We start from the raw sequence: 13,744 nt of genomic DNA on the forward strand, positions 1-13,744 counted from the left end.
AAATCATCAGAAAAGTAAAACAATGACATTTTTTTATGCAAGTAATTTAAACATGATATGAAATACTTGCAGAATATTATTTACTGAGAATTCATATTAAAGACAATGTCCCCTTAAATTTTAGCTTATTACCATGACAATATATCTTTTATAGTGTTCTGTTAACTTTTTAAAAAGATTTGTCAACCAGACAGACACTATAGTCTGAGGCATAATTACAGAAAGTTATGTTAAATGTGAAATATATGTATTTATCATTCAAAAGTACAATCAGAAATCTTAATGACGCTGTTCAAACAAAAAAAAATTTAATGACATCATCTCTGACATTGTAACCTTCATGGTTATAAAAAAACTCCACTATCAATTAAAGGGAGATAATTCCAGACAAAAATCTGACTTTGGTAATGAATGTTTGATTATGAATTGAAGATGTCCATAACATTTATGTTCACCTATTTTTAAAGTAAGGTATCTTGGAGTTAAGTATATGGAAATTCTGAAAACTAATCAAAATTTCTTTCACATATCCTTATATTTTAGATAAATGGCCTTTGTCATAGTTGGTTATTAGTTGTGCATTTATTTACTAGTATTTTATACAAAGACTTTGGTATTTTTGATTTATATTGAACTTTTAAAGATAGAATCTAAACAAATGTATTTTTATACAACTAATTAGATACTGCATAATGAAATGTCAGAGAAAATTTTGTGAATATTCATAGTCCGTCCAATTTTTTTTGTGTTTGTATTATCAGATTATTACATGGCACTTTTCATATCGCATGTATTATCAGGCCTAGGTTCAATATCAGCCCAAGAGCCGAACGGCTCGAGGGCTGATATTGACCGAGGGCTGATAATACATGCGATATGAAAAATGGCATGTTATGATCTTTTTATCATATGCTTCAACAGTAGAGAAAAATAACAGATTCACATATTGATCCTTTTATGTGGTTCCTGAAGTTTAAAGAGTAAAAAAGTTCACGGCCGTCGGGCCCAAAATTTGATACATTCAATATGAAATCTTTCTATCATATGCCTCAACAGAGAGAGAGAAAACAAACATTTTAATATGGACGAATCGGCAACAAATAATTCAACAATATACCTAATGATCATTGTTTGGAAAAGTCAACTTTTTAAGGAAACTTTCTAAATTATGTTTAAGAAAAACTTAAAAAATGCATTTATTAAATAATTTGTTTGGTTTTTTTTATTTTTATTTTTTTTATTATTTTAAACAATATACTTTCCAGTATTTAAATAATTGTTTTGTACACTACTTTGTAATGTTTTTCACTGAAAACGTAGCATTGAGGTGTATTTTCCGGAATTGGCCGAGTATTACCGGAATGCCATGTGATAACGTTACGGAAAGGCATGTGATAACAATCGAAGCATGTGATAAACTTTTCATATCAGCCCGCTAAGCACCAATTCGAAAAATATGGAATTTACGTCAATTTAATGCTATTATCATGCGGTAAAATTTATATGTTATTTAGTCTAAGTATATGATAAATCTGTATATTTTGTGTGATTTTGTATATTTGTATGTTCATAATGCCAATATGATTTTCTTTATATGCAAATTGTTATTAGTTAATTTTTTTATTTTTGTAAAAGTCTTTGCTCCTAAAAGGCAAAAGACATGTGTTATTACATAGTATATATATTTCTAATTTTAATAAAAAAAATATTTTTTGAATTCTTTGTCTATAAAAAAGTTTTCCACTTGTGTGCTGCATATTTTCAATATATTGCTGGAGTGTCTATTTAAAAACCTATTCATTTATAAAGGAGAAGCTAGTAAATTGAGGTATTACAAAATCAATATCCCAATGTTGTTCGAGAATACGTATATTTGATATGGTATCATTGCAAGGTCTAGAAGGTTCACCTGACCTTGACCTCATTTCATAAATCAGTAATCAAGGGTGAAGTTTTGTGGTCAATACAAAAAAGATGTGGTATGATTGCCAATGAGACAATTCTCCACAAGAGACCAAAATTGAAATGACACAGAAGTTAACAACTATAGGTCACTGTACAGCCTTCAACAATGAGCAAAGCCCATATGGCATAGTCAGCTATAAAAAGCCCTGAAATGATAAATGTAAAACAAAAGTCTGTATCTCAGATACTGTAAGCAATATGTCAACTTTATTTGGAATATGGAAGGACTAAGGTTAACATCTGTCAAACAGGTTTCATCTGACCATGACCTTTTTTCATGGCTGATTGTACAAATGTTAAGTTTTTGTGGTTTGGTCAATTTGTTTGATATCATAAGGTCACTATATTTGTTGTATTGAATGATTGTAAGTGTACAGGTTTGTTTGGCAGGGTTCACACTATATTTGTTGTATTGAATGATTGTAAGTGTACAGGTTTGTTTGGCAGGGTTCACACTATATTTGTTGTATTGAATGATTGTAAGTGTACAGGTTTGTTTGGCAGGGTTCACACTATATTTGTTGTATTGAATGATTGTAAGTGTACAGGTTTGTTTGGCAGGGTTCACACTATATTTGTTGTACTGAATGATTGTAAGTGTACAGGTTTGTTTGGCAGGGTTCATCTGACATTGATCTCATTTTCATTGTTCATTGGTAAATGATAAGTTTCATTGTTATGTCCTTCTGTTAAACTTGGATTGTCTGGCATGGTTCAGCTGACCTTGACCTCATTTGTATGGTTTATTGGTGAATGTTCATGGGACAAACAATTTCTACAGGTTATTATGTGTAAGAATATAAAGTACATGTGATTTGTTAACAGGTTGTTGAACGTTATGAAACCTGATACAGAATTTCAGGCAGTTCAAAACTGTGTTAAAGATCTACTTTGAAGTTAAAGATGTAAAATGCAAAATAAGATACAATATTATGTACAATTTATTTACAATATGAACAACCACACTGAAACATAAATATCACAGTTTATATTATCATTATGTCGACTCCTTTGTTTGACTGGTAGCTTCCTGATTAATACTGGTCTCTGAATCACCCCCAAAAAGTTTGTATTTAAGATCCATTCTCCAGCGAATACCTGCTACTTTCATTCTGTCATAGAACGCTCCAAATGAATCCAAGGCAGGGCGAACATCGAGTAATGTAAACTGATAGTTTTCTTGTACTTTTCCACCATCGTAATAATCAATTATATATCTCACATCCTTGCCACATCTATCTACTATCCAATCATGGCGGTCAAATGGCAGATCGTATCTACAATTATAAAAGTATTCCATTCAACAATTGCATTTAATGAGCTTTCTACTCCTAGCAAGTAAAATGTGTGAAGTATAAGTTGTATTTGGTCCCAAATTGAAGTTAAACCGTTGAATATGTTTTTCATAGCAGAGGCAGTAATATTTCTGACTTCTGATTTTGTAAGGTTTACCATCCCAACTAATAATTTCCATTATAACTCAAATGAAAGACTAACATTTTTTCTTGCATTTTTAAAAATCTTTTTTATGAGCTGCTTTATAAATACAATGTATTGAAATCTCATTTTCTCAAGCAAACCTCCTTTCTAGAGCAAGTGTTGAATTTCATTAACTCTCAAATGATGAAATTGGTCCAGAAGCTTTTAAACTAGAGCAAATTGCTAATATTTAGTAAATGTCCAGTGCCTTAAGTCTGTATTAAGCCTCTTATTAAATTAGAGTAAAAGGTTAATTTTCAGAAACTTACAATAGTTGAAATTGCATTGAAATGGGGACTGGTAAATTGAAAGACTATTTGTAAACATGGTATGGTTTTCATTGTAAACCATATATATAATCTTACCCTAGCCAGTTCCTGATTCTAGCTCTAGGTGAATATTCCGTCGCTTTTCCACCAAACTTTTTTAATTTTGGCTCAGAACATTGACTGAAATAAAGATCAGAAATAAACATTTTAATTTCATTTATGCCGTGGATGATCACATTGTATGGTATCAGTATTAGCTAAAAGTTTTAGACAATGGACATAAAATTTCAAGTTAAGGTCACCGTATATTGACATGAAGAGTCTTAGGTTTGATGATATTATTTGAATTGGAGGTCTTAAAGATATTGTTGTATTTTAATTAAGCATGGTGAAAACATCGAATCCAATTTTCAGTCAGCAGATTTCTTATAACAAAAGTAGATTACAGTTCTTATAACTTTATAATATATACATATTTATGGCATAAAACTATTGTCTTAAACTTGAGACAAATATTAGTTTATCATAAAGTGTGGTTGGTTTTTTTTTAAAGTAATTTCTATAATATAATATGGCTAATTTTATTATAATTTGTACTGTTTGGTTTCTGTTTCACTGTTAGATGTTACCCAGGTTCTTATTCATAATATTATACCTCAGCTGATTTTAATGACACACATCTTTTAAAACTGGTAATAAATGTTATAATCTACCTCTTTGATGCATGTATTAATTTCAAGTTAAAACCTTGTAAACCATTTATGTTTTCTAAACAAAACAATCATCAGAACACAGTTAATTTGATTTTTTCTTTCAAATTGCACTAATTTTACTTCTTTCACCTACTCTTACTTGACCTGGTACCAGAATATCTTACCACAGAGGAGGAGGAAAAATTATATTCTCTGGAATTAATAGTTGTTAATTTATAATGAACTATTAGAACTTATCATACAGGAGGGTTGTTTGTTTATTGTTGTCAATGTGATAGTATTATTAATTAACTGCACTGTTATTGGACTTAATATGATGAAAACTGCCTATGCAATATAATGTGTAGACTGGGCCAATACAGAATAACTAGGCCAATACAGATTTTTTCTGTATTGGCCGAGTTATTCTATATTGGCCGAGTTGACACAAGTGCAGGATTTCGGAACGTCTCTAGGTTTTACATCGAAAGTCACGATAAACACAAATTGAAAGTAAACAGTTGTTTTGAAGACGCAGTTGTCATTTAGTTATCTTAAACATGCTGAAAATGTCAGTATGGCATACATTTCAGGCGAAAGACGGTCACATTCATTTAAAAGGTATTTTGAAAGCAGACGTGACGTGACGATAAAACTATTTCAGGTTTGGGGAACGAGTAGATTATCACAAAGTTCATTTCTTGACGACCTCATAATTTCACGATTGTACACATCGATTTTAAATTAGTTTCTGCATTACACATGCAATGGCAGTACCTTTCCAATTACTATTTATGTGTTGCGTCTAAATTTAAGTTGTAACACTTTATAGTATCTGAAAAGGGTAGAAAAATTCATCAGATGAGAAAATGCTGAAGACACATGGAAACAGCACCAGATCATTATGTATTGCATCTAATAAAAAGAAACAAACTGAGATTTGGATAGTTCCACTTCAAGGTAAAAATATTTATCTCTTTTGAAATGAAATTAAAAAAATATTGTAACACTGTAGTTAATTAATAAAGATATTATTACGTGTATTTCTGTATTGGCCTTGTTATTGGTCCTCGGCCAGCTGTATTGGCCTTCAGCTTCGCCTCAGGCCAATACAGCAAGCCTCGGACCAATAACAAGGCCAATACAGAAATACTTACGTAATAATATCATAATACTTGCACAAAAGGGTAATTTAGGTGTGACAAAATACTGTATTTCCTGTTCAATCATTTTTAAAGTTCAGGCGCATATGGGACAAGATCCCTAATGCGCCTTGAAATGAGGAACTCAAAAGTCACGTGTAAACAAAAATTCTCTGTGTAGTGATATTTGACACTTTTCTATGATAAACAAGTGACTGAGCTTAACCATTTGAGTTAATTTAGAAAGTAGGGGAACACAGAATAAATGTGTAAAATCTATGGAGCTATTAAATGTGTTCAAAGTATTAAATTTTCAAAGAACTTTTTGTGTTAAAAATGGGATTATTTACCATGAGGAGCCGCATCACAAAAGGATACTCGGGGTTTGCTAATTTACGGAAAAAGTAATCTCACTTCGTACCCCGAAAATTTAACCACATATGTCAAAATGTCTCAGCTTCGAAACGAGCCATCACACATATCCAAGTTAACGATATGGACTGAGCAACAGAAGAAAACGTTACCATTACGGCCTATGGAAAAACTAATGCGCATCTGTACCCATATAGAAATTTTTGGATAATTGGCGAAGCTTGCCGTTCACATAGTTCATCAATATTCTAACCCCCCTTTTTTTACAGTCGTAATTGTAAATTTCAAATACAAAATGTCGGAATAAATAATATTTATTTGTACAAGCTTTAATAGGTCTGGTGCAGGACACGGATCCTTCTTTCAGCACAAAAAAACGCATTTGCTTCAGCCGACAAATCACAGCTAGGTTTGAAATAGTGTCATAGACATTTGGTTTAAAAATAGATGTTGATTAAATATTCATCTTACAGCATGTATATTTTTGGTTTATGTATAAACAACTGTTAACGTCATAATCTTACTGCGTTTCTAACGTCTATATTTTCGCGAACCATCGGACTTTAGCGTATGGAAGCATCGCACTTTAGCGTAGACCATCGCACTTTAGTGTGACCATCGTACTTTAGCGTCCCCATCGCACTTTAGAGTCGACTCCTACATATATACTAGTTCAGTGATAATGAACGCCATACTAAACTCCAAATTGTACACAAGAAACTAAAATTAAAAATAATACAAGACTAACAAAGGCCAGAGGCTCCTGACTTGGGACAGGCGCAAAAATGTGGCAGGGTTAAACATGTTTATGAGATCTCAACTCTCCCCTATACCTCTAGCCAATGCAGAAAAGTAAACGCATAACAATACGCACATTAAAATTCAGTTCAAGAGAAGTCCAAGTCTGATGTCAGAAGATGTAACCAAAGAAAATAAACAAAATGACAATAATACATAAATAACATCAGACTACTAGCAGTTTAGCATCTTTTAGGATAAACAGCTTTCATAAAAACGTGTGATGAATGTAATATGTTACCTTGCATGTAATGCCTCCCATTTTAAGACTTCCAGCCACGCCTGTTCATTGTTGGCGTTGTGTATTTGTATAATGTGATTCATGTCTTCAGCTGCTACATCTTCTTCCTTCCATCGCCAACCTGCAATATTAAGTCTTTAAAATAAAAACATGTAAAACAGGTTTAACCCAAACACATTTTGTGCCTGTACCAACTCAGACTAACTAGACTATGTGTTGTTTGACTTGAATTGCCAGGAGTTGAGTGTTCATCAGTTATGTGATCTGTTTGTACTATTCAATTTGTTTTTGTAATATCTGTTACCATATTAATGTATCACATGCCAACTTTTCCTCTGTTCACATCTGTGACCATTCCATTTTAAGTATGACATTTTAGAACATTTGCTGTAAAGGATACATCCCAATCTCATCCAATCACATTTCGTACCTAACCCTTTCTAAGAAAGGCATTCTAGAACATTTGCTATGAAGGATACACCTCAATTTCATCTAATCACATTTCATACCTAACCCTTTCTAAGAAAGGCATTCTAGAACATTTGCTATGAAGGATATACCTCAATCTCATCTAATCACATTTCGTACCTAACCCTTTCTAAGAAAAGCATTCTAGAACATTTGCTATGAAGGATACACCTCAATTTCATCTAATCACATTTCATACCTAACCCTTTCTAAGAACATTTGCTGTGAAGGATAAAACCATTTCTCATCTATTTAGATCTCTTACCTTTCCTCAGCATGGCATTCCAGAACATTTGCTGTGAAGGATAAAACCATTTCTCATCTATTTAGATCTCTTACCTTTCCTCAGCATGGCATTCCAGAACATTTGCTGTGAAGGATAAAACCATTTCTCATCTATTTAGATCTCTTACCTTTCCTAAGCATGGCATTCCAGAACATTTGCTGTGAAGGATAAAACCATTTCTCATCTATTTAGATCTCTTACCTTTCCTCAGCATGGCATTCCAGAACATTTGCTGTGAAGGATAAAACCATTTCTCATCTATTTAGATCTCTTACCTTTCCTCAGCATGGCATTCCAGAACATTTGCTGTGAAGGATAAAACCATTTCTCATCTATTTAGATCTCTTACCTTTCCTCAGCATGGCATTCCAGAACATTTGCTGTGAAGGATAAACCCAATTCTCATCTGTTCCCGCTTTTGGTATATTTGATATTACTCTGTTTGTAGCTAAAGGAAATGGCTGATCTGGTGATGGTCTCTGGTTTGGTGGTGGCATCTGCAATTATTTTAGGACAGATCTTAGTTCATGACAAACGTTTACACTTCATTTCAGACATTATCTTCTTTTTTAAAATCATTCCCTAAATTTAAAATTTTCTGTTTAATGCGCATATTTGACATAACAGTTCAATTGTTCAATGACATTACTTACACAGAATGACCTTGAGACACTCAATCATAAAAGGCGTATAACTTGGGAGTATGATTAGAACAGTCCAAATAAGTCATGATGTTGACGATCAGCTAACATACTATATTATATTCATATTTAACAATGTACATGTTACAATACAAATGCCACATTATTTATGTATGTGCCTGTCCCAAGTCAGGAGCCTGTAATTCAGTGGTTGTCATTTGTTTATGTGTTACATATTTGTTTTTCGTTCATTTTTTTTTAAAAATAAGGCCGTTAGTTTTCTCGTTTGAATTGTTTTACATTGTCATATCGTGGCCTTTTATAGTTGACTATGCGGTAGGGCTTTGCTCATTGTTGAAGGTTGAGGGTGAACTATAGTTGTTAATGTCTGTGTCATTTTGGTCTCTGGTGGACAGTTGTCTCATTGGCAATCATACCACATCTTCTTTTTATAAATATCAATGTTATTAAATCAGAAGTTAATAATAAAACAGATCAATACAGGATTTTTTCCATATCATCCCTCGAACCATATCAGACCTTCTGATTTCGCCAGGACCTAATAACTGGGTAAATATTGAAAAAGTTATTTAATACAAATCAATCTGTATCTCTACACACAAAAAAAAAGAATTGGGTCTCTCCATATCAGACCTGTTCCTATAGTTTTTATTACCATATTCAATGGATCAATATCATTTTGTGATTCTTTGTGCATAGGACATTCGCTAGGGTAAGACTTTGTCTCCTCCTGGTGCATAGGACATTCACTAGGGTAAGACTGTTTCTGCTCCTGGTGCATAGGACATTCATTAGGGTATGCATTCATGTTTTTACCCGGATCCATTGGACTGCAATTAGCTGCTCCCATTACTGAAAAAAAACAATAAAAAAGCTATAAATGTATGCTTGACCTGTGAAAACAGATAAAAGACAATTAAAAAACTTTTGAGAGCATGCTCACACACACCTATGCCATGCTCCACATTTTTATCTTGGCAAACCAAATCTCATCGGATTCCTTAGTTCAAAGACTCATAATTCTTAAAACTGTCATCTGATAAAAATTTCTTGTGGAAATGCACATATAAGATATTGAGAATTTATAATCAATAACATTATATGACATGCACATGATGTGACATATCTAAGCATGGACATTAAGTAAGTTTTAAACCTTGACCAGAGGTATAATTTAAAAAAAAAACATGTATCTTCCACCATCAGTATTGTGAGCAAATACAGTTGCATTATGTTAGTGTGCTTAAAATGTACATTCTTTTTCTTTGTTGACACAGTAGTTTGTTTCATAGTGATTGCAAAACATTTAATAAATTTTATCATTGGTACAAGGACATCTTTCGTATATATAAATCAACACCAGACATCTTATACCTTCATAGTTGGTGGCCAAGGTAAATTATGCTATAAACTGTTAGGAGTTATTTAAAATTTGACCAACTCTTGAAGTTACAACACAAATAATGCATACTTACAGTGTCAATACTTCTTTAATTTTAATTTGATGTGCAATAATCAAGTAATTTTGTATTAATAACTAAATGTTGAGAGATTCACAACTGGCTTGAATAATCAATACACCTTTTAAATTATCTCTATTCCCTTTTCATGTCATACAACAATCACTTTTTCATTGTAGCAACAGATATTTTTTTCTGATGTCAAAATTTTACGAGAACTTTTGTGATGTCCATTACAGTGGAGTCCCCAGTGTATGTGCGGCCGGTGATACTGTGCATTAGCTGATTTCGTCATATCAACAAAGTAACACAAATTAAATCGTTCTTGTTATTGTTTTAGCCTACCTAAGGGATTAAAAGGAATAAAATTGATCAGTTCAAGAGTTTAATAATAACTGCAATCCTGTGATTTACAATATTTGGTCAATTTCCATCAAAATAGTTACATCATCAGATAAAATCTGTTTTAATTAAGACAAATTTTTATCAGATTGAAATAACTTTAGCTCTGCATCCTTGGCAGTGTGCTTGATTCAAATTCAGCTATATTTCGGAGTAGAAAATATTTCCTTTATTCAAACAGGTTGGGAACAAACCCCCTGTATGGTGATTATACCTGTATAGAGGAATAATCCTTCTTTAGAGGGATAAAATTATCCTTCTATAGAGGGATATTTTTGTTTGCACTGGATTTAAAGCAAATTAGGGCAGAATGGCATTTCCTATTTATATTGGCTATAATCTCTAGCATTATATGCATCAACATATGCACTTTACTAAAAATTGGGATAACCAGTTTTCTACTAAAGTGACAAAACTTGCAATCTATTGTTTACCTATCTGAACACCTGATCAACAACAAAAGGAATAGTTGATCTTTAAATTTCATGTGAAATCTATCAATAGAAATTCTGTTCAGTGAGGCATAAGTGAGTAGAATTTACCTGATCATCACAGCTTTCAATCATGGTGAACAATAGATTTTATATTTAGTCAGATAAGCATCAAACTGGACATGTGCATATTAAATTAAGTACACCAATTGGTGCATCAACTGTTCCAGGTTACTGCCATAATAAGAAAAGAATGCCATTCTGCCCTATTTTGATTTAAATCCAGTCTAAACAAAAATACTCCTCTTTAGAGGGATAATTTTACCCCTCTATAGAAGGATGATCCCTCTATACAGGTATAATCACCATATAGAGGGTTTGTTCCCAACCTGTCAAAATAAGCTATTTTTGGAAGGCATGTGTGAAATCACTGGACATTGGAGGAACTCTCAGAACTGGGGTTTCCCTTAATTTTGGACACACATTACATAAAGTCTTGAGGGTGAAACCATACAAACAGAAGATTTTATAAAATAAAAGTATGTTATGAATGGGTTCACACAAAATTATCCATTTATTGGCTTTATCAGGTGAATGAAGTGAAGCCATAAGTCTTAGGTGCGCAGATACACCGGACTGCACTGTAATGGCAGACAAATAGCCATAAAGTGTAGTAGTACCTACATTTAGATAACCCCAAAATAGTTCAAAACAAGCTCTTTACATATATTTTTCTCCTGAAATCGGTATTTTTGAGTTGAATGGGAACCACATACGTTCAAACTTTGAATTGGTTCCCTACCTAACACTACCTAGGTCTAGGAGAAGAAAGTGACAAAAGTCAAAATATCAATCAGTTTTGACCCTGACAAGGTTGTATGAGAAATAAACACATACTACTTATAATTAATTCCTTCGTCAAAGGGAACACATAGATAATCTTATAACGTACTTTGTCACATGTAACACCTGCCTTTTATTACAAAATATGACAATTTGGCATCATGTGTTATGTCCTTGAAAAAAAACTTCAGAAATATGCCTTGAAATTTTGAAAGATACTTTAACTCACCAATAGTTTATAGTTCTATGAAGGCTTCTATTCTATAGCCGGTTGTTTGATGACTACCTAATCTTTTTAAGCGAGTCTGTCGTTTACATAAGCAGAATATTCACGGTAAATATCATTCTTACGAAACATGCTTATTTTTACGCAGAGTTACTGGCCCTTTTTCAAACTGTGCAATGCTAAAACCTGGATGTACATTATTTTTAATTTTAAATATCATTTATTATGATAAAAAAAAAATTGTATCAATCATTATCAATCAGTTAACAGTTAAATATTAATTTCCGTGCGGTGAACACTTAATTCTATACAAAACTTTTATATAAAACATTGAATATTTACGCTGGTTAAGTCGGCCTGAAACGAACTCGGCCTATCACATACTCGGACTAAAACAAACTTGGTCTATGCTGTGAAGATTGTATTGTTTCATTTTTTTTCGATTTTTAATTTTTTTTTAACATAGCATCTTTCTACACGAATTTTACATAACATCTTTATATCAAACCAAAATCATATATCAGTGTTTTAATACAAGTGTCCCTGTTTCCCAAACTTGCTTCTTATTCGATTCTACGTGTACTATCAGAGGTATCCGGTCGTTCCGGCCCCAAACCGATCCGGCCCCAAGTCAATCCGGCCCCAAGTCGATCCGGCCCAAGTCGATCCGGCCCACGTCGATCCGGCCCTAAGTCGATCCGGCCCCATAATAACATACGAAATAACTATATTGATTTTGGAGGAATTTGTGACACATTTTAACAGTTTAAATGGAATTTGCAAAAAGTGTCCGATGATGGATGACAACAGGTAATTGAAGTATTGGAGTACCAGTTAAAGAACTATTTTAAATCGATACGAAAATGAGTGTTATTGTTGAATTGCAGGTTCAACATATTTTGAAATATGAAGTTATTTTCCGTGATAACTTTAACTTTGAATGTCATGGCGATTTTATTTTTTGTTAGTTCATACACAGAATATATAAATAAATATTTACAGTCCACTGAAACCTATAAAATTTAACTCATTACAATGACTTGATTAATCAAAGCATTAGTCTATAATTGGTTTGTTTATTCAACAGTTGTCTGATGATTGTGAACTAGGTAATGACACTTGTAATCACTTAATTAAATCAAATCCTGATTAATTAAAGTTACGTAATCAACAAGGTTTTTATAAATTGATCTTCTGGTTCAGGTTGGTGTATTACATAATTAAAAATAGATAAACTCTTACCATTGCGCGCATTCATTTTACAGGTAATCTCAGGTAAAAATAATAATTCATATATATTAAATTATAAATGACTATACTTTATTGGTATTTTCATAATAGATATGACTATCAATTATTAATTTTGAAAATAGTTTGCTAATTCAAATTATATATTGTTCATATTGAATTCTAAAATCAATTTAAAACCCCGTTATATCTTAAGTTCAAGTTATGATAAATGGGCTATGTCACATATTTCTTAAACTTTTGTCTACACCTTTGACTTGTTGAATTTATTGTATCTGACTAAATCGAAAAAAATATGCGGCTTTATCTCCTTTTTTTCTCTGCCTAAGAAGAGACGTATGTTAGACTAACGGAAGGGGTACTGATAATTGTAAATAATTGAACAAATTGATAAATAAAAAAGTATTATGACCTGTATTTTATCTAAAATATTATTGATTGAATTCTATCAAAATAGGTGCCTTAGGAGACTTAGACTAACGGAAGGGGTACTGATACTTGTAAATAATTGAACAACTTTCCATTGTCAACTGAAATTTGTCTGACTTTTCTTTTTATATCTAGTTAACGCAACTTATTAATATACATTATTCGGCGTTTTTCATTTCCGCCGATTTATTGTGTGTCTATTCTTTTCTCTTCATTGTAATCATATAATTAATTGTATTCAAATCATTGTAATCATTTGTACCAAAAAAAGTAAAATCACAAAAATACTGAACTCTGAGGTAAATTCAAAACGAAAAGTCTCTAATCTACA

At 32.2% G+C, this 13,744-nt stretch overlaps 1 protein-coding gene across 1 annotated transcript; it reads right to left on the reverse strand.

Annotated features, from left to right (window-relative positions):
* Positions 1 to 2,890: 2,890 nt before the first annotated feature.
* Positions 2,891 to 11,901, reverse strand: LOC143058401 (holocytochrome c-type synthase-like). The gene is made up of 6 exons (XM_076231901.1): positions 11,740 to 11,901; positions 9,030 to 9,226; positions 8,062 to 8,209; positions 6,959 to 7,079; positions 3,810 to 3,893; positions 2,891 to 3,242 (listed from the first exon to the last, which is right to left on the reverse strand). The coding sequence occupies exons 2-6, from the start codon at positions 9,222 to 9,224 to the stop codon at positions 2,963 to 2,965; spliced, it is 828 nt and encodes a 275-aa protein (XP_076088016.1). The 5' UTR covers positions 9,225 to 9,226; positions 11,740 to 11,901; the 3' UTR covers positions 2,891 to 2,962.
* Positions 11,902 to 13,744: the final 1,843 nt, after the last annotated feature.

This window comes from Mytilus galloprovincialis, chromosome 1 (assembly GCF_965363235.1).
Source record: "Mytilus galloprovincialis chromosome 1, xbMytGall1.hap1.1, whole genome shotgun sequence".
Taxonomy (NCBI): domain Eukaryota; kingdom Metazoa; phylum Mollusca; class Bivalvia; order Mytilida; family Mytilidae; genus Mytilus; species Mytilus galloprovincialis.